Source organism: Pezoporus flaviventris, unplaced genomic scaffold (assembly GCF_033815535.1).
Source record: "Pezoporus flaviventris isolate CSIRO_AGI_PZ_B2104156 unplaced genomic scaffold, CSIRO_AGI_Pfla_v1 ptg000015l, whole genome shotgun sequence".
NCBI lineage: Eukaryota > Metazoa > Chordata > Aves > Psittaciformes > Psittacidae > Pezoporus > Pezoporus flaviventris.
The window spans coordinates 41,070,924-41,094,089 of NW_026892563.1; the positions used below are offsets into that span (position 1 = coordinate 41,070,924).

The window sequence follows — 23,166 nt, forward strand, 5'->3', positions numbered from 1 at the left end:
CTTTTGTAAAATAGTTTTGAACTCCCGATGAGGAGTTGCTCGGTATTGAATGAAGCACTACAATGGCTCCCTATATCTTTTGATGTGATGTTTGCCCACCTTGAATTAGACTGCCAAAATTACTAGGGAATTGTTTCCTGGCCTTACTAGTGACCTCCTTCACTGCTCCCTAAGTCATCTTCCTCATGCATCCCATTGAGTGACCTTTGGTACCCACTGCAGCTGGTAGGGGCAATTCCACCAGGAAAAGATTTCTCAGGTTCCACAAAAATAAACAATTGACTAAAAAGGCCTCAGATATTTTAGGTTTGGTCTAAATAAAGTCTGATACAGCCTACCTGATATCCACAACTATAGATAGAAGACAAAGAAGAACATACAAGGACAATCTGTAGTTGTGTTAGGCTCAAGGATTTGTTAGCAGTACTGTAACGTGATGGACAAATGCAGCTGAAGACAGCTTTGCTCACTTCTTGGAAAGCAACAGCAGGTTAGATGTTCTGAGCTGACATGGTCTGTGGAAGTTGCAACTGCTCAGCCTCTGAAAAGATCAGCTGTGTAACTTATACGTGACAGCACAAAGAGAAGAGATTTGAAAGAAGAAAACCTTCTATTCCAGTGTTCAAAATACAAGTAGCAAGAAAGACCTTTTTTTTTTACCATAAAATAGTAAAAATATCATAGAAATGGTGATTTTTGTTGTTGTTGCAAAGGAGAAAATCAGCTGAGACCACCTTGGTGCTATCAGCTGAACATTTTGGCAGATCAGGAATGGACAGCAATGATTGATTGACACAGCTGATTCCACCTGAAGTAAAAAAGCCTGTACTGAGTTTCTGACAGGCAGTTAAGGGGTTCTACTTCGATGATAATTCTGATTATATGTACCAAGCAGATAAGGTCTCATTTACTTAAATAAAACAGGAATGGACTATATGGTGTATCTATCCTGAGTCCATCTGTTCTCCTTTGGAAGAGCTGTATCCTCAGACCCTAGACTCATTGGCTTTGTCCCATAAACTAAAACCTTTCTCAATTCACTAGACCACCGTTCCATTCTGGATATATTCAGAGTTGGAATAGGCCATATAAATAAGAAACTGCTGGTCTGACTCTGGGCAAAGACTTAGCCTGATTCTCCTCTGCAGTATAGTTCCAGTTCTCAGCTGTATGTATGGCTTGGGTTTGGTACTGTAAAGACAGAGCTTAGTTAGCTCTGGCTTTAGTTATCAGTACTCCACTTATGCAGCTTGCTGGCCTCTGTAGCAAGCCAGGAACTTCTCCTCTGGAATATTCAAATAGCTTACAGAAGGAAGAGCAACAGCCAGCATCAAATTGATGGTCCAACCCATCTTCACAGCACGTTCCCCTACCATGGGCTGAGAAATACTGTTCTCCTGGCTCTTTGTTACCTTTATAGAGGGCTTTCCTAAACGGCAGGCTATATCTTGCCTTCATTTTCCCTTTCCAATGGGAGTTACAGTGGAAAAGTTGTCTTGAGTAGATTTTCTCACCAAACTGACCTTCTACAGATTAGTATCTCATCTATCTACAGCTACAGTAATGTTTAGAAAGGCATCGCTGTCTCAAAGGTGGACCTCAGAAAGGAAAGAGTTGCCCATCCTGAGGAGAATATGTTTCTGAAATACCTGAAGGTATTGCTCCTGTTGTGCCTAACCGTGGTCTCTCTATCAATGAAACTGCTGCAGCAAATGACATCTTGCCAGTACAAGCTTTCAAAACAGCAGCATTCTCTGTGTTTCCCTCAGCTGTGAAACTCTCTTGTCACACTGCCTGAGAAAGTGTGAACATATTGGCCTTTGAAGTATTTGTAAGATTAGGCTGTGGCCTCCAGAAGAAGTCTGTATGTGCTGCGCTAAGTCATCATTTGACTTGGTCTTAGCAGTACCAGTATGGATTTCATCATTTTGCCCAACATAGTGATAGGACAAGAGGCAACAGGCACAAGCTAGAATAAAGGAAACTTATGAGAGTTGGACTTTAGGAAAAGATTCTCCTCTGAGTGTGGGTCAATAGTGGCAAAAATGCCCAGAAAAGCTGGGGAACCGCCACGCTTCAAGATGTTCAGAGCTCACCTGGATAAGGACCTAAGAAACCTGATCTAACTTAGGACTTTGCCCTTTTGGGAGCAGGGATTTGGGGGAGAGACCTCCAGAGTTCATTTCACACTGAAATCAGTCTGAGCCTGTGAAATTTTGACAACCTTGCTCTGTGAAAAGCTGAGCTGTTTGGAGCAGTGGGAAATTGCAATTTCTGAGGTCCAAGGCCAAAGAGCTCTCTTGTTCGTCCATCCCCTTGGTGATTCAGCTTCCCTGCCACCACAGCCATCAACCAGAGGTCCTCTGCATCAGGGTTGGTGTTGTCAGAGTTCCTCCAGCTCCCCTTCACACCCCACAGCCCCTTTACCCTTCACTTTCTGGCTGAACCACCAGATCCCTCATTGATTCACAGACTGGGCAGTAGAGTGGGGGCTGCAGAAAGTGCTATTGCTGCTCAGTAACAACTGCACCCTCTGCCTCTGTTCCAGTTCTTGATGGCTGTCATTGCTACCACGATGCCAATCCCCTGTGGAGGCTTCATGCCTGTGTTTGTCCTAGGTGAGTTTCAATTCTGTGTTGCTGCATACAGGCCTGACAGGGGGAGAGGATGAAACCATTGCAGATGAACCCAGGCAGGTTTCTTCTAGTGGATGAGGACTGATCACTTGGTTCCTTTGACAAGCTCAGTTAACAGTCCATACACCAACCTCTGAGTCTCTGCTTCCGTAATTTTCCCACCACCCAAATCCAAATGTTAAGGAGAAATCCCTGTCTTTTACATAAGGAAAGCCACATTGTGGGGAGGCATGCTGAGCCAGGCCTTCTCATTTCTCTGCCTCTTCACCTACAGAGAAACTTTCAACCTGTTAGTAGTAGTAGTTGCACCTTTCACCCCTGAAGACCAAGCAGAAGAGAGAACCTCAAAACTAGTGCCTGCAGTGTAATCCACCACTTAATCATTTCTTCTGACTGAAATATGGTAACATGGAGTCTGTTGGTTTTTAACTTGTTTTAATTCCAAGATCAACAGTTAAAAAGAATATGATTCTAAAGTTAAGGAAGGGAGGTTATGTTAGACTAAAGTGTACAAGCTCATCAAGTTCAGCACCAAGTACCCGCAGCTCTTAAATGAAATGCTGTGTGCTAAGGACCCCTGGGTCCTGGCAGGCAGCAACTAAACAAGAGTCAGTAGCATATCCTTGCAGTGATGAAGGCTAACACAAACAAGGCTGTATTAAGAAGACCCTAGCCAAGAAGGCAAAGAAATTGGTTATTCCCCTGCGTTCAGCATTTTGGACGTGATTCCAGAGTATTTTGTGTCCATCAGCACAAGAGATTTTGACAAAGTGCAATGAGTCTAGTGAAGGCCACTGAGATTGTTGGTCCTGGAGCTCGAAACAAATGAGATCCTGACGACTGGGTTGTTCAGCCTGCAGAAGAGAAGGGAAGAGGGGATCTAATGGTGGCCTTCACCACCTAATGCAGCAGGGGACAGAGAGGATAGAAACGTGCCTCATATAGACACACAATAAAAAATAGGTAAAGGCACAAGCTGCAACAGGGAAAATTCTGATGGGACATAAGGAAAAAAGAAATGTTTCCTTGGTTAAGGTGCTCAGAAAGGCTGGAGAACCTCCATCCTTGCTGACTGTTAAAGCCTGTGTGGACAAGGCCCTGGGTGACTTGATCTCACTTTGAAATTAGCCCTGTTGTGAGCAGGGGTCAGAACAAGACCTCTGGAAGTGTTCAGACATTCACTGAATGAGTGTGTGAAGGGCCTCAGCTGTGATCTGGACTGACACTGCAAGAATTCCCTCCTACCTGTGAGGAAATCACAGATACTGCTGTGCCTGGTGTGCCTAAGTGGAAGAACGAGGGGTTAGCTCTATTTCCATATCATAGTACCCTTCTCTCCTCTTGAAGTCTAACTTCCGTGTGTTGTGACTCTTTAGTTCCTGGTGTCATTTTAATGTAAGTTTTGATTTTGTTTCCATTAGAAAATACTCAGGTGATCTCACAGCACAAACTGGGTGTTCTTTAGATGTTAATCCCGTAACTGTCAGTGATATTTTCCAGGTGCTGCGTTTGGGCGTCTTATTGGGGAAATCATGGCATCACTTTTTCCCAAGGGAATCCTCTTTGATGGTATTGTTTATCAGATCTTACCTGGAGGGTATGCAGTCATTGGTGAGTCTCCATGTCCTTGTTTTCCTTCATCTGGTCCCATCCCTGTGACTTTCCTGGTTGACAAGACATCCTGTTTCTGTATGACAGTCGTTGTCTCTCTATTCCTTTGGCACCTTACCTGGGAAAGGCGCAGCAGCAATGACAGGAGCGGTGAGCCACACTGTCTCCACTGCTGTGATCTGCTTCGAGCTGACAGGTCAGATCTCTCACATCCTCCCCATGATGGTGGCTGTCATCCTTGCCAACATGGTGGCCCAGAGTCTGCAGCCTAGCCTCTATGATAGCATCATCCAGGTGAAGAAGTTGCCCTACCTGCCAGACCTGGGCTGGAATCACATAAGGTATAGTGGTAAAACAGAGGTGGAGGTGGGGAGTGGCAAAGAAATAAAGAAGAGAATGAGATCATGGGAGAATAAAAGGTCACGGAAAGGGGATAGTACTACAAAGAAAATAAAAAGGCAGAACATGCCTGCAGCTAGAAAAAAAACAAGTGGTGGAGTAGAATTAGAGTTCATACACAGAAATGGAGCACAGGTTTGAACAATCTGCAGTGTTAGGAGTTTGTAGTAAAATTACCACACTGTACCAATTTCAGAAGTTAAAAATCAAGTGTCTCGTTTCCATTTTGTTCTGGATTCAGTGGGGTTTGGACTTTTTTCTCCAGCAAAACCAAAAAAAGCTATGTGGATATTTTGCTTCAAACAAAATTCAGTTATTCATACACGTGTCTTCCTGTCTTTAATAATATACATGGGTATGTATATATAAAACATCTATACATAGATGTAGGTATGTGTATATATATGCATATATATGTATATATATATACACACATACAGATGTGTGTATTTTTATCATGAGGGCTAATGGAGTGGAATACAGCTGTAATGAAAATCAGTTAATCTGTGTTGATTCTGTTGGAAAGTCCTCTTTGGTTCCTCTCACAGAAGATTATTCCTCTGTAGATTCTGTTCTCAGCTGTATTGAGAACATGTTTTAAGGAATTGGTCGTTTATATATTTCTTGAAGGGATTTATCTGCTAGACATTTTTAATATGCTAATTATTCCCTTTATTGTCCATAAATTCACAGCAAATACAATATCTTTGTTGAGGATATTATGGTCCAAGATGTGAAATTTGTCTCTTCCAACTGCAAATACCGAGATTTGCAAACTCTTCTCCAAAGCACCACTGTTAAGACTTTGCCTTTGGTGGACTCACCAGGTAAGCAAGGTGGAGGACCTGGTCCTTCCTGAAGACTGTCTGAGGTTAAAGAGCCATAGAAATTGGCTTTCAACTTACATGTGAAGGAGACTGTGACCCACTACATAAAAATCATCCTAAAAATCTTCCGCTATGGATGGTGTATGACAGAAGGCTGTTTCAGCTGGTCAGACAAGTAAGCTGGAGTGAAGCATAGAGCAGGTAAGGGAGGTGTGTGGGAAGTCTGTGGACTGAACTGTGGCAACAGGGAAGGATCTTGCCTCTGATGTGGCGCAACTCAGGAATGGTGAGCTTCCCACAGCCCCACAGAGTACTAGCAGCAGCTAGCAAGGCTGGTCAATGACTCTTGCATAGCTCTAGACAGTACAAGTCCGAGCACTTTGAAGAAGTTGGAGGGAGGAAAGGGCAGTGTGTGGCAGGGGACTCTGGGAAAAAACTTTAAGTGGCTTAATGGCTTCTTGCTCTGTGTTCTGCAGAGACCATGATCCTTCTGGGGTCTGTAGAGCGATCTGAACTGCAGGATCTCCTCCAGAGACATATAAGCCCAGAACGGCGACGGCTCCTCCACAGGGAAATGCAGCAGAAGCTGTCTGAGGCACCCTACGATGGGCACAGCAAGGGACCATGGGCAACCCTGCCAAAGCTGAAGCATGAATCTTTTGCTTATGTTGATGAGGATGAGGATACAGATGAGAAGGGAGAGGTGAGGGAGGGAAGTGAAGAGACTACAGCACAGAGACTGCTTAAGAAGCAGTAAGGCATTCGGACAGGCTGAGAAAGAAATGACACAGGGTGGACTTTATTTTCTTTCCTTTCCATAACAGCTGCCTCAGCCCCCAAGTCCCACTCCCAGTTACCCAGAGGAGCCCAATGGCCCGACAGGTCCTCTTAAACAAATGCCTGAACCTTCAGAGCCACAGCACCTCGCAGGTAACTTCTGGTGTGCCTCAGCCACATCCTAGGCAGCTTGTAGAAGCTTTCATGCTAAATGTGTGTACATGCCTGGGCAAGGTGCTGGTTTCTCAGAGACTGAGAGAAGGAGCTTTCTCTGCTGTTCCCTTATGAAAGGTTCTTTGTTAATGCACTTCAGCATCACCTCAACATATCTGTAAATACATTTTTGTTTGTGACCCTTCAAAGAGCATGGCAAAAGTAAACCCACTCCAGCTGCTCTGCATCAGTGCTCCCCATTCCAGCCTTTGCAATATTATACCCTTGGACGTTTTCTGGAGTCTGCATGAAAAGGTCCCAGATCTTGCCTCTTCCACCTCGTAGCTCATTTCTGATCCATGCATCATGTATATTTGATGCAGGATGGTAGGGTTTTTTATCTTTACATGTCTTGAAATGTGCAGAGAGTAAAAAAGCACAGAGGTGTAGCCCAATCTCAAGAATGAATACAGAGGGCAGGGCTTTGGCTCTTTGAAGCACATAATATAGCATGCAGCACATCCTAGTCCCTTAACATCATTCACGCATGACTAAACCTCTAAGGCATAGGAAAATCCACTTTATGCTTCCAAGGCAGAGTGGTGGGACAACCACCTACCGAAGCAGAAAAAGAATCACACCAAAACAAGAACAGCGTGTGAGACACTTTAGGTGAAGCTGGTACTGAGTGATCCAGGAGTGACAAGAGGAAGCGGAGCAGGAGTGTCTTCTGCCATCAGTTTTAGTTCGGTTCACAGCTGTCGCAACCCATGGACTCCTTTGTACCTGTCACAGTATTAAGGCTGTTGATATGTTTTGTCTGAAGTAATTTCCACGTTGTCACCTCTCCTTTCCGTACTTATCCTCCAAAACACATTCTCTTTGTGGACTGCAGAAAACTCTCATCACAGCAGTTTATCCCTTGTATCCATGCTGTGTCAGTAGTCTTGCTTCTGTTTGGTTTGGTTTGGTTTGGTTGGTTGGTTTTTTTCTTCAGGGACACCGATCTATAAATGATATCTGCAAGGGCTACTGTGTAATGAGTTGTTTCTTCTCCTTGAGGAAAAGATATTGCATGGGAATATTTATTCTGGCATGCCACAGACACCAAATTACAAATTGAATGCTAGATTGTGCCTGGCGCAGCTCTGTCATGTACCATGTACTGCGTCCCTTGTATGATTTCCAAACCTGCTTTGGGCAAGGAGCTGGGCACGGGGCTTTGTATTTTTGTCTCTTATTTGTTCTCCTATTCATTTGTTTTCCTTTTTCAGGCAATTTCAGGAGTTGGAGGCAACTGATCCAGCGGCTCTTGTGCCATTACAGCCGTGCACATGAAACAGAGAGTGCCATCCAGGTTAGGGATGCAGAGAGCCCAGTAGTCTGAAGGGGGAAGAGAATGCAATGGTAGTAGAACCTGCTCCTTAGAGCCATTCAGCACTTGGCCAAAGCATGGACACACTTCTGGCTCTGAACTCTGACAACATCAGTGGGGAACTCTCTCCAAGGAGAGGGGGTGTGATTCATGTAAAGGAGTATATGCCCTTTCCTAAAGAGCCATCTGTGCTCAGGTGTAAAGGCTACCATCATGACTGAGTGTTGGCAGTTTTTCTCAGTGAATAACTTACGCTGTTTTGGCTAACCTGGAGTAAAGTGCAGTTCTGTCCCATTTGGCAAACAGTATTGGTGAGATAAAAAGAAATGCTTTTACTTTGTGCCATGATAGATGCCCTTGGGTAGCCTGATACGCCTGCACAGGTTGGTGGGTATCATACAAAGCCTATGGAAGATGCATCTACTCTAGGGCTGTGGTTGGACCCCATGTGGGATATCTGGGAGCATCTACAGCAGTACTAGATGTTTAGGCACCTGAACTGGGCCACCAGCATTCCATAGTCAATCTTCGTTGGCAAGGGAAGCACAGCCAGTACAGAGTACACCTTATAATGTATGTGTATAAAGAAAATCAAAGCACTCAGTAATACCCCATTTGGAACAAAAAGGGGAGCAGATGGTGTGAGGAGACTGCACGCTTTTCCTTTCTGTGCTCTGTGAAGCTCTGGGTTCTTTGTCCTGAACAGTGTTTTCTTCTACAGGAGCCAGTGGAAGTTGTTGAAACAATGAGGCCAGAAGAGGTAAGACTGACTGCAGAAAGGAAGCGGGGTTACTTAAGTGCTTCTTTTAACCATTTCCTATCACTTGCAATACTTCAACAACCTTAGTGATTGCCACAGCCATAGCTAAGGCTATTTTCTTCTTAGAATTGCACAACTGGCTGCTCTCACCTAATAAGCGATTGTTCTGCTAGATGTGACTGATCTGATCTAGCTTTGAATTCAGCCCTATTGTGAGCAGGGTTTTGGACTAGGGACCTCTATAGTTTTCCCCTCACCTAAATCTTTCAATGGATATGTGTTGTTCCTTCCTGTCTTACACAAAGGAACAGTCAGTCATCTTGCAATGATAAGGGGAAGATGCACTCAGAAGGGAAAGCTAAGATGTGGAGACCTCATAGAAACCTTCCAGTATCTGAAGGGGGCCTATAAGGATGCTGGGGAGGGACTCTTTGTTAGGGACTGTAGTGATAGGACAAGGGGTAATGGGTTAAAACTTAAACAGGAGAAGTTTAGGTTGGATATAAGGAGGAAATTCTTTCCTGTGAGGGTGGTGAGGCACTGGAATGGGTTGCCCAGGGAAGTTGTGAATGCTCCATCCCTGGCGGTGTTCAAGGGCAGGTTGGACAGAGCCTTGGGTGCCATGGTTTAGTGTGAGGTGTCCCTGCCTGTGGTGGGGGGGTTGGAACTGGATGATCTTAAGGTCCTTTCCAGCCCTAACTGTTCTATGATTCTGTGTTCCCTTCCTCTTTAAGCAGGAAGGAGCAAAACCTCACCTTCTCAGGAAACCTCTGAGGCATTGGGATTGCTCTGTTTCCACAGGGACTTGACATCTGGCAAGGAAGGGATGGGAAACCTGAGGGGTGTGATATAATGGACAAGAGGAATGATCTATATAGGAAGGAGGAAGCATTAACAGAAGAATGGGACTAATTTGGGTACACAAGACAGCAACACTGCTGATTACTGTAGGAGATTCCTCTTCTTTTCCTGTATCAGATAGATGCTTGGGAACAGGAGGAACTGAACAAGAACGTGTGCTTTGACAGCTGCCGCATAGACCCTTCCCCTTTCCAACTAGTGGAGAGAACATCCCTGCACAAGGTGGGTACAGATGTCTCCCTGAGGCATGCACTGTTTCTCTCCACCCTATCCATCATTGTGATTCTAGTCTATGACTTATTTCTTCTCCTTGTCTTCAACTGCTATCACCTGCTACTTCCACATCCAGCTACAGAAGTCACTTTGTTGCTCTAAACATCTGTGCATACCTCCAGCCTCCTGCAGAATGAAAGGCTACATGAGAAGAAGTCTAAGTGCATTTACTAAAATAGATTTGGACACCACATAAGATTTTTCAGTCACTACATTAACAGAAGCATTGTATGCCTTGCTGCTGGGGGCATTACACTGAGATTTACACCCTGCTTGTCAGTGTACAGCCCCGGAGGGATTAGTCCTGGATTTCTCAGGGTGTTTCTGTTAGGGGTAGAATCTGCCTCAATGATTGAGAAGAGTTGCTTGAAACCACCCTATATCATAGGCTATTCATTTATGTGAAGAACAAGGGATCTCGATCATACAACTTCCAGAGTTAGCACAGGATGACTGGGGATAAAAGCAGTCATTGTAAGAGAGGATTGAACTTTCACTCAGTGGAAAGGGAAAGCAGTTTGCTGAAGCCAGAGTGCACAGTGCATGTCTTTATCAATATTCATTTAACATGCATAGTCAGCAAATGCACAGAATTAATTAATCATTCTTATCAAAGGGGTATGACCTCAGCGTTGAGCAAAATAAGAACAGGTTAGCATAGATTTAGGATGAATTTGGTGTTTTCTAAAGGGCTGTCTGAAGTCATCTGAAAGCCATTAGTATTTATCTTTGAGAATGTAAGAAGTTATAACTAAAGATTGCAAATGGGGACAGTTTGATACCTCTCATAAAAAAGAGCAAATGAGAAACTCTGAAATAACAGACAAATCAACTTAACTTGGATGCACAAAACATGCAGGAATAATCAGTGTGAGGCATGTACAGCTACATGTAAGCCTACTGATAAAGGCAAAAATATCACACCTGATCAAGATCAAATTGTACTTAAGCAGGCTGATTTTCTTTTACATTAGGGTAAAATGTCTTGTTCCTGACAAATGAGATTGTCCCTAGTTTACACTTGAACATGACATTCGATATTTCATGTGATGTTAAAAATAAGGGCAAGCACCAGCTCTGAAAGAATGACTTCATGTAAGGCCACGGGTAAAGTCCAGGTAGAGCTCGGCTTAAAGAACTTGGAGGTTGGAAATACACCACAGAGCACTGAGAATGCTGCAAGTGTTAGGAAGTGTGTTCTATGAAGAACTGTAAACCAACGTGGTCTATTTAGGCTAAAGCAATCATGACTGATAGCCCCATGATAGCTGTCCTTTTCAGGAGGCTTCAGAAAAGGGAATATCTTGTTCTCAGTGTTTCCACTGCGCTGGATAAGCAGCAGCAAAAATAAGTTTTGACAGGAAATATTCTGGAACAGGAAAAAAAGACATTTTCTGGTGTTAAGGAAGGCACTGGAATAAATAACCTAAGTAGGTTCTGGCTTTGCATATTCCTATGTGATAGTTTGGTTTCCAGCAGCAACATTAAATAGGATCTGCATAAGTCCCCAGATAAACAGGATGTTGCATGTGCATCTCTGTTTGCCAGATGCAGGATAGGAGTAACCTTGAGAATGTGCTCTCCATCATCAGCACACTCCCAACTATGGCTGCACAGCAGAAGGACCAAGGGGTGGTATTTGCTACCTGCAAAAGGGGAAGGGGAAAGTTAGTTTCTCACTGAGATAACCGCAGACTCATGTGCTCGTATGATTCCCATTTCTACATCCCAAGTCCCAGTTGTAGCACAAAGTATGATGCTACCAATCCAAAGTCCCTGAAATGGTCTTTTGTGTTTTTGCTCACAGACACATACATTATTCTCATTACTGGGCCTCAGCCATGCCTATGTCACCAGTATGGGGAAGCTGAGGGGAGTGTTGGCATTGGAAGAGGTAAGTCCATATCCTTCCATCTCCTTTTAATCAACTGCAGATGTCCCGTGCATCAACGCAGTAACCTACAGGTGCTGGAGGATCCAGCTGGGAGTATTTTAATACATTTTCAGCCAGTGTTGAAAGCTTCTGAGACAATGCTTTGGAAGCTATGGAGATGACCAGATGACTATTTCAGAGGAGGAAGCAGGTATCGTTTACAGGGATGCTGGATGGCGCATCCTTCTGTTGAACACAGGGCTCTTAACTGATGGCTATTACTGTCTCTGAAAATGGTATGGAATTTGTTATTTAGCAGGGAATGAAAAATTACACCACCAGTGTAAAAGATGATCTCCACAGGCCCCAGAGGCAGAGCTGTGACTCTCTCTAGTTGTGATTCCTTTACCCTGGAGAGTAGATGAACTTCTGCTTGTAGGGCTGGGTCAGCCTCCCTCTCACCCATTTTTGCTGAGCTTTTTCTCTTCTCGTAGCTCCAGAAGGCAATAGAGGGCTCCACACGCTCTGGGGTTCGCCTGCGCCCACCACTTGCCAGCTTCCGTGACACCAACCGGAATTCCGTGAGCACGGAGAAGGCCACTCAGGCCACTCAGTCGTGGAGCCGACAGGACAACTCCACGGCGGCAGCACAGCAAGCAGCGGACTTGCGCACAGAGAGCCCGCTGCTTCCCAGCACGCACTCCCCCCAGCACTCGCACTTCCATGAAGAGGGGGAAGTCCCATTCTCCACTTCTGCCACCGATACCGAGTTGGAAGAGATGGAGCTGACAGGGCCAGTTGATGAAAACATCTCGGACATCCTCAAGGACATAAGCCTGCACTCCACTGACCTGGATGAGGATGAAGATGAGGATGAGGATGTCCCCTTATAGCTGGTGTGAGGGGAGTAGTCATTCACACTCTTCTGTTGAGCCAGTTTTCTTGTGTTTGCTCCTCAAAGAGAAGCTTTTGGATGTTCTTTGCAACCGCCACAGAGGATTGATTCAGCTGGGAGAAGGGGCATCAGACTGACCTTTCTACTGCTGCTCTCTGGCTGTGGGAAGAGTATTGGACTATACGGGTGTGTGCAGGAGTCAGATGTGGACTGCAAGGTGATTAAGACTGGGCTTACAGTACTTAAGCTTCTGCCATGTTTATATAACGTGGTAGAAGGGATTGTAACAGGACGTGAATACTGCTGGGCACCATCAGGATGCTCTGGTTCAATCTGCCATGTGGAAACTGGAGAAGGAGCAGCTTTTCTCATTCTCAGTTGGTGTCATCTTGGAATTGGTGTCATCTGTGTCACAGCTGGCTGCAGCTACCAGTGTAAACACAGCCAAACCTAGGAGCATATTGCTGCTTCTGACTGCAATCCTGTCCATGTTGCCACAGTTCATTTTCTCTAGCTCTTATCTTCAATCCCCCCCAACATTCCCATGTAGGACATTTTTCCTCTGTCTCAGTTTTAACTCTGGGGTTTTCTTGGGTGGGTGTGCAGTTAGGAGCTTCTCCTCTGTCCTTTAGCTGAGCCATGCCCTAAAAATAGATAGGAGGGAAACATTTAGTCTGTGTTTCATGTCTTGAATTCAGCCATGGCTCTAAGAAAAGCACTGGAAGGGAGGAAAGCCTCTTCGTTTGCCCATCATGTCTGGAATCTTTAAATAGAATGGGAAACTCTTAAGTGGGGGCATCCTCAGTGTTGGAGGAAGAGGAGTGAACCAGCCTGTGTGCACCTGTGTTTCAAAACCTGTGTCTGTCTCTCTGAATCACCATTTTTACAAAGTTATAGTCTTAAAATATAGGAACTAAATAAGGAATTATGGAGCGTTAGCAGGCTGACAAGAACTACAGCAGAGGGAAGCCACATTCCCTACACCTTGAAAACAGGTTTATCCCTGAAAATTCCTGCTCTCTTTCCTGGTAATTCTACCCTGCCTCCTTTCCACATATTTCTGCATATCTGGAATTCCAGCTCTCATTTTTTCCAGCTTGTCTCCGTTGTGACTAACAGTAAAGACCTCAGCCCTTGTCTGCAGCATCCCCCTCTATTCCAGTTCTAAATCTGGAGCAGATCTTGATCTCTATCTTGCAAAAAGATGTCTTGTCAGTTTGTGTCATGCATGCAAAACCTCAGCATCCAAAGGTAAGATGCTGCTTTGTTTAACTCACTGGCCTTGTGAGGTTTTCTCAGTAAATAGGCAAAATCATATTCTGTGTCTTCTGTGGCTTTCCTCTAACGTTCTACATTTCTTTCTGTCACATTTCTGGTGTCTCATAGCACTCAGATGAAGTCCCATTGGGTGTGTTTCCACTTACCAGCAAGAGAAGAAATTTAGGCTCTGAGAATATGTTCTTGGAGGGTATTCTCCCCGATGCTGGGCCACATCCTGATATTAGCAAAGCATCACCTAACTCGGAGGGACCGGTTTCACCTTAATGGGTGATTTTTCATAAGCTGTCTCAGGAGCACGTAGAAACCATTCCTTCTGACCCAGTCTCTCTAGGAAAATTCCCTCTTGGCTTTAATGTCAAGGATTGACCTTGCGCCAGTTCCTCTCTGATGATGCTCATGGGGAGAGAGTCTGTGACAAGGGAAATCTCCCCTACCTGGGTGTAAGGAACATGAGGCGTTCCTTAATGAAGGAGAGAGATTTGGTTTTGCTGTCTGGAATTCAGAGCCCACCAGCTCCATATTGTGTTTGACACCCGATCCCCCTCTATAAGCTGACTGGGAACAGCTTTTCCCTGGCTAAACGATCTCCTCTGATGTCACCCTGTCCTTGTGAGAAGATTGTGGTGATCTGAGAGCAAGCCTCTTGCACACACCAGCTGCTTGGCTTCACCGGAGGGTTGTGGCACATTTCTAGCTGCCAGGCATTAGCACACAGCCTCCCTCCTACCTTTGTGTCACCTTCCCCTGCCTACAGAGAAGGGGCAAAACAACTGCTGTTTTTCCTCAGGGAACAGCGGTAGTGTTTTAAGGGAGTGCAGGGGAAAGGCCATTCCTTTTAGAAACACATAAACGTGTGGGGAGCGGCAACTCTGAGACCAAATCTGATCTGAGGATCCGCACGCCCTCAGGAAGGACAAGTTTCTGCAGGTCAGCCCCTGCCTCATTGTACTACACCAAGTACAAGACTTGCATTTTGCAGCTTAGCTCTGAGACGAGGAGAAATTTTGAGGCAGGAGTCAATACACCTCCCCCTCCTCTCTCCTGAATGCAGAGCTATGTTCTACTCCAGTCCCACACTTCTCCTACGGTGTGTTGCAGAAGAACTGGGATCTGACTGGCTGAGAAAGCAGATGGAGTCTAAATCAAAGCCAGAGAGTGTGTGAGTCATGACAGACAGATTGTGAGCTGGGGGAGATGAAGCTGGAACAAAAATTATGCACATGGAAAGGCTTGGGGAGCTCTGATAAGACACAAGCTGACCTGGAAAGCTTCTTGAGCCCTTCACCTGAGAGCACAAGCGCAAACACACGTATGTCCCCATATGCACGTGCACATCTCTCTCCATTCCTATTGCCTTTAGCTGTCCTGGAGTTACCATGTGGAGCTGGAGAAGCTGAAAGGTGAGTGTTACTGCTGCTCTTTGGAGGTATTACTCAAGATTCATTCCAGGTATGCCCTCACCCCTGGAGCAGAAGCAGCATTCATCTATACCATTTTCTCAGCATCTCACCATTTTCTCACAGATGTATAAATACTTCTGTGTATAGGGAGCCAAGAGGGGACAAAGTACATCCTGCAAAGATGGTTTGCGATGGCTGAAGATGTTTCCACTTCCGTTTTAGGAATACAGTCTTCACTGAGATGATGCTGAGTACCGTAATAGGTGTGAAATATGCAGTAAACTAACACAGGACCTTTGTCAAGGGAACTCTAAGCTTGATCCTCTCAGGCAGTCCCAGCAGGCCCCCTCAGCTTTGTCCAGCAAACAAGGTCACACTGATCTGTCACTCTAAAACCCACATCTCTCATCCTACCCAAGTAGCACAGACTTGGCTACCCTACACACACAAATCAGTTTTGCTCCGACCCAGAATGTCTCCAGAATTTGCATCAGCACTGAAGCCTTCCCATTCAGTGGGGAAGTCAAATCTCAGATCTGCCCCCAAAAGTCCAAGCACAAACCTCAAAACCCAAGAAGCTCTGAGGCTGTTTTAAACCACAGAAGCTTGCTTTTCTCCTTAATGCCACGTGCAGTTGCACAGAATCATTATTTTAATCAGAGATTCATGCTACGCCAGGCTTGTCGCTACCACTCAAAGCACTAAAATAGAGCTGATCTTTTTCACCATTTTCAACTCCAAACACATGTTGAACTACATTTGGTACCCAACATATAATAGTCTGAGAACAACATGATAATGAAAAATATCCATCAGAGCAGAAGATGTTGGGAAAATACTACCACCACCACCAAAAATAGTGAAAAACTTCTTTGACCTTGTTTCTTCAAGATAAAATTAATCTTGAACTCATCTAATTGCCATTTACTGATTCTCTGTTGATGAAGGCAAGAGGTTATCTATTAAATTTTAATCCAGCAAAAAGCTGAACCCTTCCTTTTCCATGGCATGTGAAAGCAGAAGTCTTATTGCTAAATTCATCAATATAAAGAACTGAAAGAAGTAAGACTTGAGGTTGACAAGACAACAAATAGGGCTTTGGGTAGCTATGACAGGTCTAAGAGACTTGGTCATGATTAGCATGAAGGAGAAAATGCATGAAGATGGACAACAAGAAAAGTCTACCTGGACAACGTAACTTTGTTCTGGTTGACATTGCTTCAGACTAAAGAAGTTCTAGTTTGTTAACCCTATGGACAAAACCAGTCAGTACAAGCAGAAATAGAGACAGAATCAAGAGTTCATAAAAAATAACTCTCCTCATCTCCCCAGCTATGAACACCATGTATAGAATTGTGTCTTTTGTAGCCAGAGAGTGCAAGACAGAGCAATAAGCAGCCGAGCAAGTGAAGATCCCTCTTGGACAAGTCAGTCTAACCCAGGAAGGGTATAATTAAAACCACACTGTTAAAAATGCTGTCACAGCAAGTGCTAAGTTTTTCTTGGCCACATAAGCAAGGATTTGGGCACATAACAATTGAATCAACGCTGGAAACCAATAATCCGCATTTCTGCACAAAAGCCATGCCTGGGCAGTAGCATTCTCAAATAGAGAAAAAACTGTTTTACCTTAAACCATGCGGTGCAAAATGTTTAAGGCTTTATTTGTGGGAGGGAAGCCTAAACCGGTCCTAACCATCAACCACAGCCTCTCGCTGTGTGCCCGCAACCCTCCACACTGGACAGACAACCCTGTGCACATGTACCCACACACACGAGCCCACCTCTTCCAAATCACGGGTGTGCAATGGCAGGTAGCTCTGTGGTTGGGTTGCTCATGCTTTCAGCCACATCTCCTTCTCCCTCAGCTGGCTGGAGGTCAGTAAGTCCTGTGCAGCCTCACAGCATTAAAGAACTGTGGACACTGGGATTAGTGTGCTAGCTAAATGAAGCCAGGCTCTGCCAAACCTATTCCTCATTCAAGCACTGGCCTTTCCAATGAGCATTTGCTCACATCCCAGAAGCTTGGGTGTGCTGCTTGTGCAAACATCTGCTCCTCCATAGTAAAAACGGTTACTGAAACATACTTGGCCAACTTGAAGGATTGCACCTGACATTGAGGCAAATTGATAAAGGAAACAGAATATAAAGAAATGAAAATGTGACTTGTCTGCTGCATATGAACAACAACCTAAAAGCTGCTAATAGCTGCCTATTTACTGAATAGCTACTTACTTAGTTTGAAGAACAGAAGGTAAAAATAGAAGACCTATTAAGATATGTTCAGAACTAAAGTCACACAAAAGCAAGTTAGAAGCTTGCAGTTTTTTCCACACAGAAGCGAGTGCAAAAGACAGCAATGGAAGGTTTATGAGGAATTTGCAAGAAAAAAGTAAATCTGCTTTCTCCCACTTAAGCAAATGAGCTGTGAAAAGAAACGGGAGCTGTGAGATGTTGGATTATGACCAAATATGCCACAGAATCTTATGCTTAAACCAAATTTGCTGTTTCTCTGTCTGAGGAACTGCAGAGAAAATACCCTCGCAGCTGGCAAAGTGCAGAGCTAAATGAAGTGTGTGGCAAGAATGGTCTTATACCTGTTTATTTACTGTTTTCATTCGCTGCTGGAACATGAGAGCTTGTAAGACAGTAACATAAGAGAAACGTGTCATAGCTTTGCCATCCAGTCTAAAGAGAAATCAGCAGAAAGCGGAGATCAGCGTTTGGGGCAGACTGGTATCTGAACGAATATAACAGAACGAATTCATGTTAGGGCTAAGCAGCTAAATGCAGAGATGTACTTATCTGAGGGATAACTCTAAACTGGTATGATGGTAAAATAGTTCTGTTGGGTGAAGCACTCGGCAGCTGCACACCATCTGTGGAGCATAATGTGCAATGTAAAAGAAGAGACCTTCTTCCTATGCAGAAGTATGACTTCCAGGTCCAGAGCCATGTTATTTTCCCAGAGGCTCACGGCTTAAACATATATGGAATAACTGATTCCGTTTGACATACCGCATTGAAAAAACAAATAGTGACAATTTAGAGGCTGTTTTGAAACAAAAATGTAAAAGAAGCCAAAACCCAAGAACCAGGAGCTGGGACACTTACAGGATGGACAAAACCAAGTAAGTAAATAAATAAAACCCCAGAAAACAAAACCCTAAAGGAGTTAAATATGTGTGTCTTATAGAAGTCACAGTTAGTTGTATGAACACGATTATGCAGACATACATGCCAAAGGGAGGGTGGAAATCTATTCAGTAGCAAAGGCAAGTAAACTGGAAGGAAGCAAATTAACTTCAAATGGAACAGACAGCAAAGATTAGCTGAATAAAGCAGGACAAGTGACACTGCTTAGCCCCTGTAAGAGCCAGTGGAAAAGTGTCAGTATCTTCACACAGGAAATGGGTATCTTTTATGGCTAGAACTTAAAATTCTTGTATGGTAAAAATAGAGCTACTAGATATGGCCTAATGGCCTGCCTAAATCAGAAGCAGATGATACAAGGATGTTGGAAGTGCAGAGATGCTCCTCTCCTTCTGGTTCAACCAATTCCCCAACCTGCTATGAGACCAACAGCCTGAGAAGCACTGATTGAAAACTGGAAAGTGAACCCGCAGTCTTGCTACCCAGTGCCAGTCCCTTTTCCAACCCCAGCATCAGACTCCTCCTCTTTGTGTCCTGTCCTAACCTGCTGTTGTGAAACTTCCATCCAGCTCTGAATGTCACCAGCATCAGGACAAACCTTACATGTATTATCTGGAAAGTGCTGTTTCAGTGTAACAGTGAGGAAGACTCACTCTGTACTAAACTAGAGAGTCCCATCGATGTGATGCTATCACCAAATCTGCCACAATGGCCTGGCATTTATGTCACAGGCACATAAGAGATTTTAGCCCTGAATAATCAAACAAGTCATGTTCTTATCTTCTTAATTAGAAATAATGTATCATATATTTCCTGCTCTGGAATGCTTCTTCAAGCCACCGTGGATCCTTTTCAATGTCCTCCATCAGACTATCTCATTGAGACCCACCCCCTCTTCCTAGGATCCTCCTTCCTCAGACGCAACTCCCCTGGAACCAGTCCCACAGAAATAAAACACTTCCACCAGCCAGGAGGGCAAGACCACATTCTGTTTAATAACAACTCCATAAAGGACTGTACATGCTATTTTGAGCTACCTCCCCTCCTTTACTGTGGTTGCTGCCACATACAGGCATGGAGGTGTATAGTGCCATATATTTTCCTAAGTCTATATGCAGTGTGTGTACATGTATGTATGTGGTTGTACATGTATGTATTTATATAGCTTTCCAGAAGTGTTATCTCATAAGTCACATTATCAAAACATGCGAAGTATATCCAACAAAAATTTTCAGGCAAACATGTTTTGGAGCTGGAAGACCAAAGGCAAATCAAGACTCAGTTTAGTTACTAAGGGCTAAGGTGGGACAAGTAAGGATGAAAGCTTTCCATATGGGTCCCTTTCCCTTTATGTTTTTCTTCCATTTAGTACTTTCCCCCCAAACATCAATGCACCTCTGTAAACACTAGCCTGAAAGAAAACATACAATCACCATGCAGCTACCCCCTACAGAAAATGTTTACAGGCTCTGTAAGCTCTTTAAAATTGCTTTGCAACAACCTCTGTTGTCCCATACACTTAATGCTAAAGCAGTTTCAGATACTGAGAATATAACATTTGAAGACCCAAGTCTTTAGTGAATTTTAAACATGCTTCAGGAATCCATTCCGCATGCCACCGAGACTCCCATCCACCACCCTTTTACCTCCCACATCCTCAGGCTGTACCCTCCCGTATCTGAAAACAGCTGAAACAAGAGAAACCCTGTTCCCCATAAAATTACTTTGGAGTCCAAATTTTATAGCATAGGGATTCCCAGAGACGTCCAACCATGCACAACATCCACAAATCAGAGAAGAAAAAATGAAGCCAAGTAAGAATATATACCTGCAAAAGAGGTTTGGGCTTGCTACGTTGCTCACACATGCAGTATCTGAAAAGAAGGGAAGTCCACCTGCACTGGGAACATGGCAGAGTTCTGGAAAAGGGTTCTCAACCTTTTGACCTCCAACTCATGACCGAATTTCCATGTCCAATGAAAATGAATACAGAAAGCCAGGGAATCTGGACTAGATGCCTTTGCCTTATTTGAAGTAAATCTTGGCGCACGATCTTGTCTCCGTAATGGAGGAAGGCGCACGATCTTGTCTCCGTAATGGAGGAAAGCCTTTTTAGATGTTTTTGTCTTGCTAGCATGGATATTTGATCCCTTATGGTAAAGCAAAACCAAGACTTGGTTTCAGAGGGCATTACAATGTCCCCAGTCAACGCAGATGAGGAAGATCCTCACTAGCATTCTTTCCACAGAATACTGCAATCTCTTTCTTCGTGGAAGGCAGCAGCTACTACTCATCAGTAGTAGCTCCTGAGGGAGGTTGGAGCTAGATGATCTTTAAGGTCCCTTCGAACCCAAACCACACTATGATTCTATGATATCTGCAATGAGAACAGTCTTGATAAAGTCTTTATGGTTTTAGTAAGCAAACTCTTTCTCAGAGAGTGACTGCCTGACTACATTTTTTCTCTGCCAACAATGTGTATCTGCACCAGAAAAATCTATCTTTTTGTTGTTTCTTTGTTTTTCTTTTCCTGCACAGACCAACACTGATGATCGCAGAGCTGCTCGTGATTTTCAAGGACAAGATAACACTTTGTTCTGCTATGCTGCAGAAAAATGTCAGTGGAAGGATATAAAATAGAGCCCAATTCTCTAAGCACGGGTCTTCCATGTCTACTTGTTAACATCATAACCATTTGTGTCCATCCCTACCCCAGTGAATTCATGAAGCTGGCTGCACTGCTGAAAGAGTGTAGTGTTCCAGACAGCCTTTCCCAGGGTCCATGACATGTTCTGGGACAGAGATACATTGATCTGGCACAGATGTCCTGCTCTTCTCTGCTGCTCCTCTGCAGGTGGGTCGCTACTACTTAGCCTGGAAAAAGCCTATGATATAAAAGAGGCACCTGACATTGACTTTACAGCTTGCATTCATATTTGAGACTGTGCTTTAATGACTGTAGGCTGTCCTACACATACATTTAGTTCTAATAGGCACTACTTTACTCACATTTTCCTGTTTATTTGTCCTTTCCCTGAGCCATGGCATAGAAGCCTTTCCCTGTCAGATTGCTACAGGGGAGGAGAATCAAAGATGAAACTTCTTTATGTTTTCCTAGGTGTACTGGCATCAGCTGCTGAAAATGCGTGTATATGAATGGTGGTTGGTTTGGTTGGTTGGTTTTCTTTCCTTTCTTTTCATTTTCCTTTTGGAAAAAGTCAAACAGTTTCTTTAAGGGAAATCCCAGATTGTTTGCAATTGTCTGAACAAGGAACATGGGACATTCCTTCTGGGAGAAATGAGAGGGAAGAGCTTAGACTATGCCAATGTTGCTCTGCTCTCTACAAAATATAGAGGTGGATTTATTTGAGTCTGTTTCTCCTTCTAGGCAATTGTCAATACAAGAATTAAGGCAAACTGAGCTACATTTAGATATTTGGGGCTGCCAGTGAACACAGATCACACATTATCTTCATTTGGACAATGACTAAGTTCCTATTTGGTGTATTTCTTACACGATTTCCCTGAAGAGTTAAGTATATTGTGAAGTGTTTCGCAACCATGATGAAAAAGAAGCCAGCAGGTGCTCTAATTCAGGGAGGTCTCTTTCCTACCACTGCGTCTTTCAGAAGGAAGTATGGCTTGGACCAAGGAGTACTCTAAGCTACCCCTGGAGCTACAGCTTCTGTAGCGATTCTATAACCGAGCCTATTCTTCCTGGAGTCTGCCATGGTAAACATAAGATGTCAAGCCTTTCTTGATCTTTTTCCCAAGCCTTTCTCTCAATGTCTTTCCCTCTCTGGCTAGACTTCTCCTTGCTATTGCACTATTGCACAGAGCACACAAAGTTGTCCACAAGCCTGTACTGTCACACACTACTTTGCCTTACCACCATACCTCATACCTTTGTGAAATAAAGAGAATAGTTTCCTTCTCTCCGCTTCTCTGGGCCTACAACTAATAGTTTTCAGTTGTTGTACAGAGTACATAATGCACAGGCTCTGCCTAGGTGTGAAGTGCCATTCTGGATCTCACACTAAACTGGAACTAGCTTAAAGTTAGGGATAAACCTCACGTCCAACAGCTGTGCTTCACTCCTGCACAAGGCTCTGCCTCTTGCCATTACAGGAGAAGACTTATCAGCATCTTTAGCTGCCACGGATCACTGAGTGCATATGATACTTGTGCATGTTAACTTTACTAATTCTGTGCATATATCACGTTACTTCTCTCCTCCTGCCTGATTGCAAAGATTTATCTCAAAGGAGCCTGTGGAAGGGGAGAGAATAGTGAGGGAGATAACAGGGCATTAAATAACAACAAAATCCAAATCAGGTAAGAGCATACTAGGAATTCTAAGGAAAACACTAGAGAAGGAAAGGGGGAATATGTCCTCCCTGGTACTCTAGCTGGGTTTATTCTTTTCAAACAGATATTTTACAATCAGCTTAAGCTAATTTAAATTGCATCTGCAACCAAAGAATATTCTTCAACATGACTATCTGCACGCATCTCCAGGCCACAGTGATGCTTGCCTTACTGAGTAAACCAATACAAGGAGCTGATCCCACTGAAATCCTTATCTTGTCAAGAGACTGGGTTAGTTTTCAATGGGGCCAGTTTCTGAGCAGCCAAATGAGTGTCAGCACTGTGCTTCTTAGGCAGTAGAAGTATACAGCTGGTGGTGACAGAAGGGAGGAGGCATGACAGCTCTTTTTAGCAGCTTAGACTCATCATGAGGTTGCCATTTCAAAGTGCACTTTCCCAGTCTCCCTAACCTGATGCAAAGGCCAGCTGCTGAGACCAGTGCTCTCTCTCCCTCTGCTCACAGCTGTTCCCTCTTCACTTTAATGGCAAGCCAAAAGTGCTTTAACTTGCTGTGGGGTCAGCTG

At 44.1% G+C, this 23,166-nt stretch overlaps 1 protein-coding gene across 1 annotated transcript in view; it reads left to right on the plus strand.

The window, feature by feature from the left end:
- The window catches only part of CLCN1 (chloride voltage-gated channel 1), a 51,611-nt gene extending 37,856 nt beyond the window's left edge, over nucleotides 1-13,755 (plus strand). The window contains exons 13-23 of the mRNA XM_061454311.1: nucleotides 2,549-2,618; nucleotides 4,137-4,247; nucleotides 4,375-4,588; nucleotides 5,340-5,473; nucleotides 5,950-6,176; nucleotides 6,298-6,403; nucleotides 7,678-7,760; nucleotides 8,500-8,538; nucleotides 9,517-9,621; nucleotides 11,480-11,566; nucleotides 12,040-13,755. Coding sequence (XP_061310295.1) covers nucleotides 2,549-2,618; nucleotides 4,137-4,247; nucleotides 4,375-4,588; nucleotides 5,340-5,473; nucleotides 5,950-6,176; nucleotides 6,298-6,403; nucleotides 7,678-7,760; nucleotides 8,500-8,538; nucleotides 9,517-9,621; nucleotides 11,480-11,566; nucleotides 12,040-12,438 — 1,575 coding nt within the window. The 3' untranslated portion in view covers nucleotides 12,439-13,755. The remainder of the gene's footprint in view (nucleotides 1-2,548; nucleotides 2,619-4,136; nucleotides 4,248-4,374; nucleotides 4,589-5,339; nucleotides 5,474-5,949; nucleotides 6,177-6,297; nucleotides 6,404-7,677; nucleotides 7,761-8,499; nucleotides 8,539-9,516; nucleotides 9,622-11,479; nucleotides 11,567-12,039) is intronic.
- Nucleotides 13,756-23,166: the final 9,411 nt, after the last annotated feature.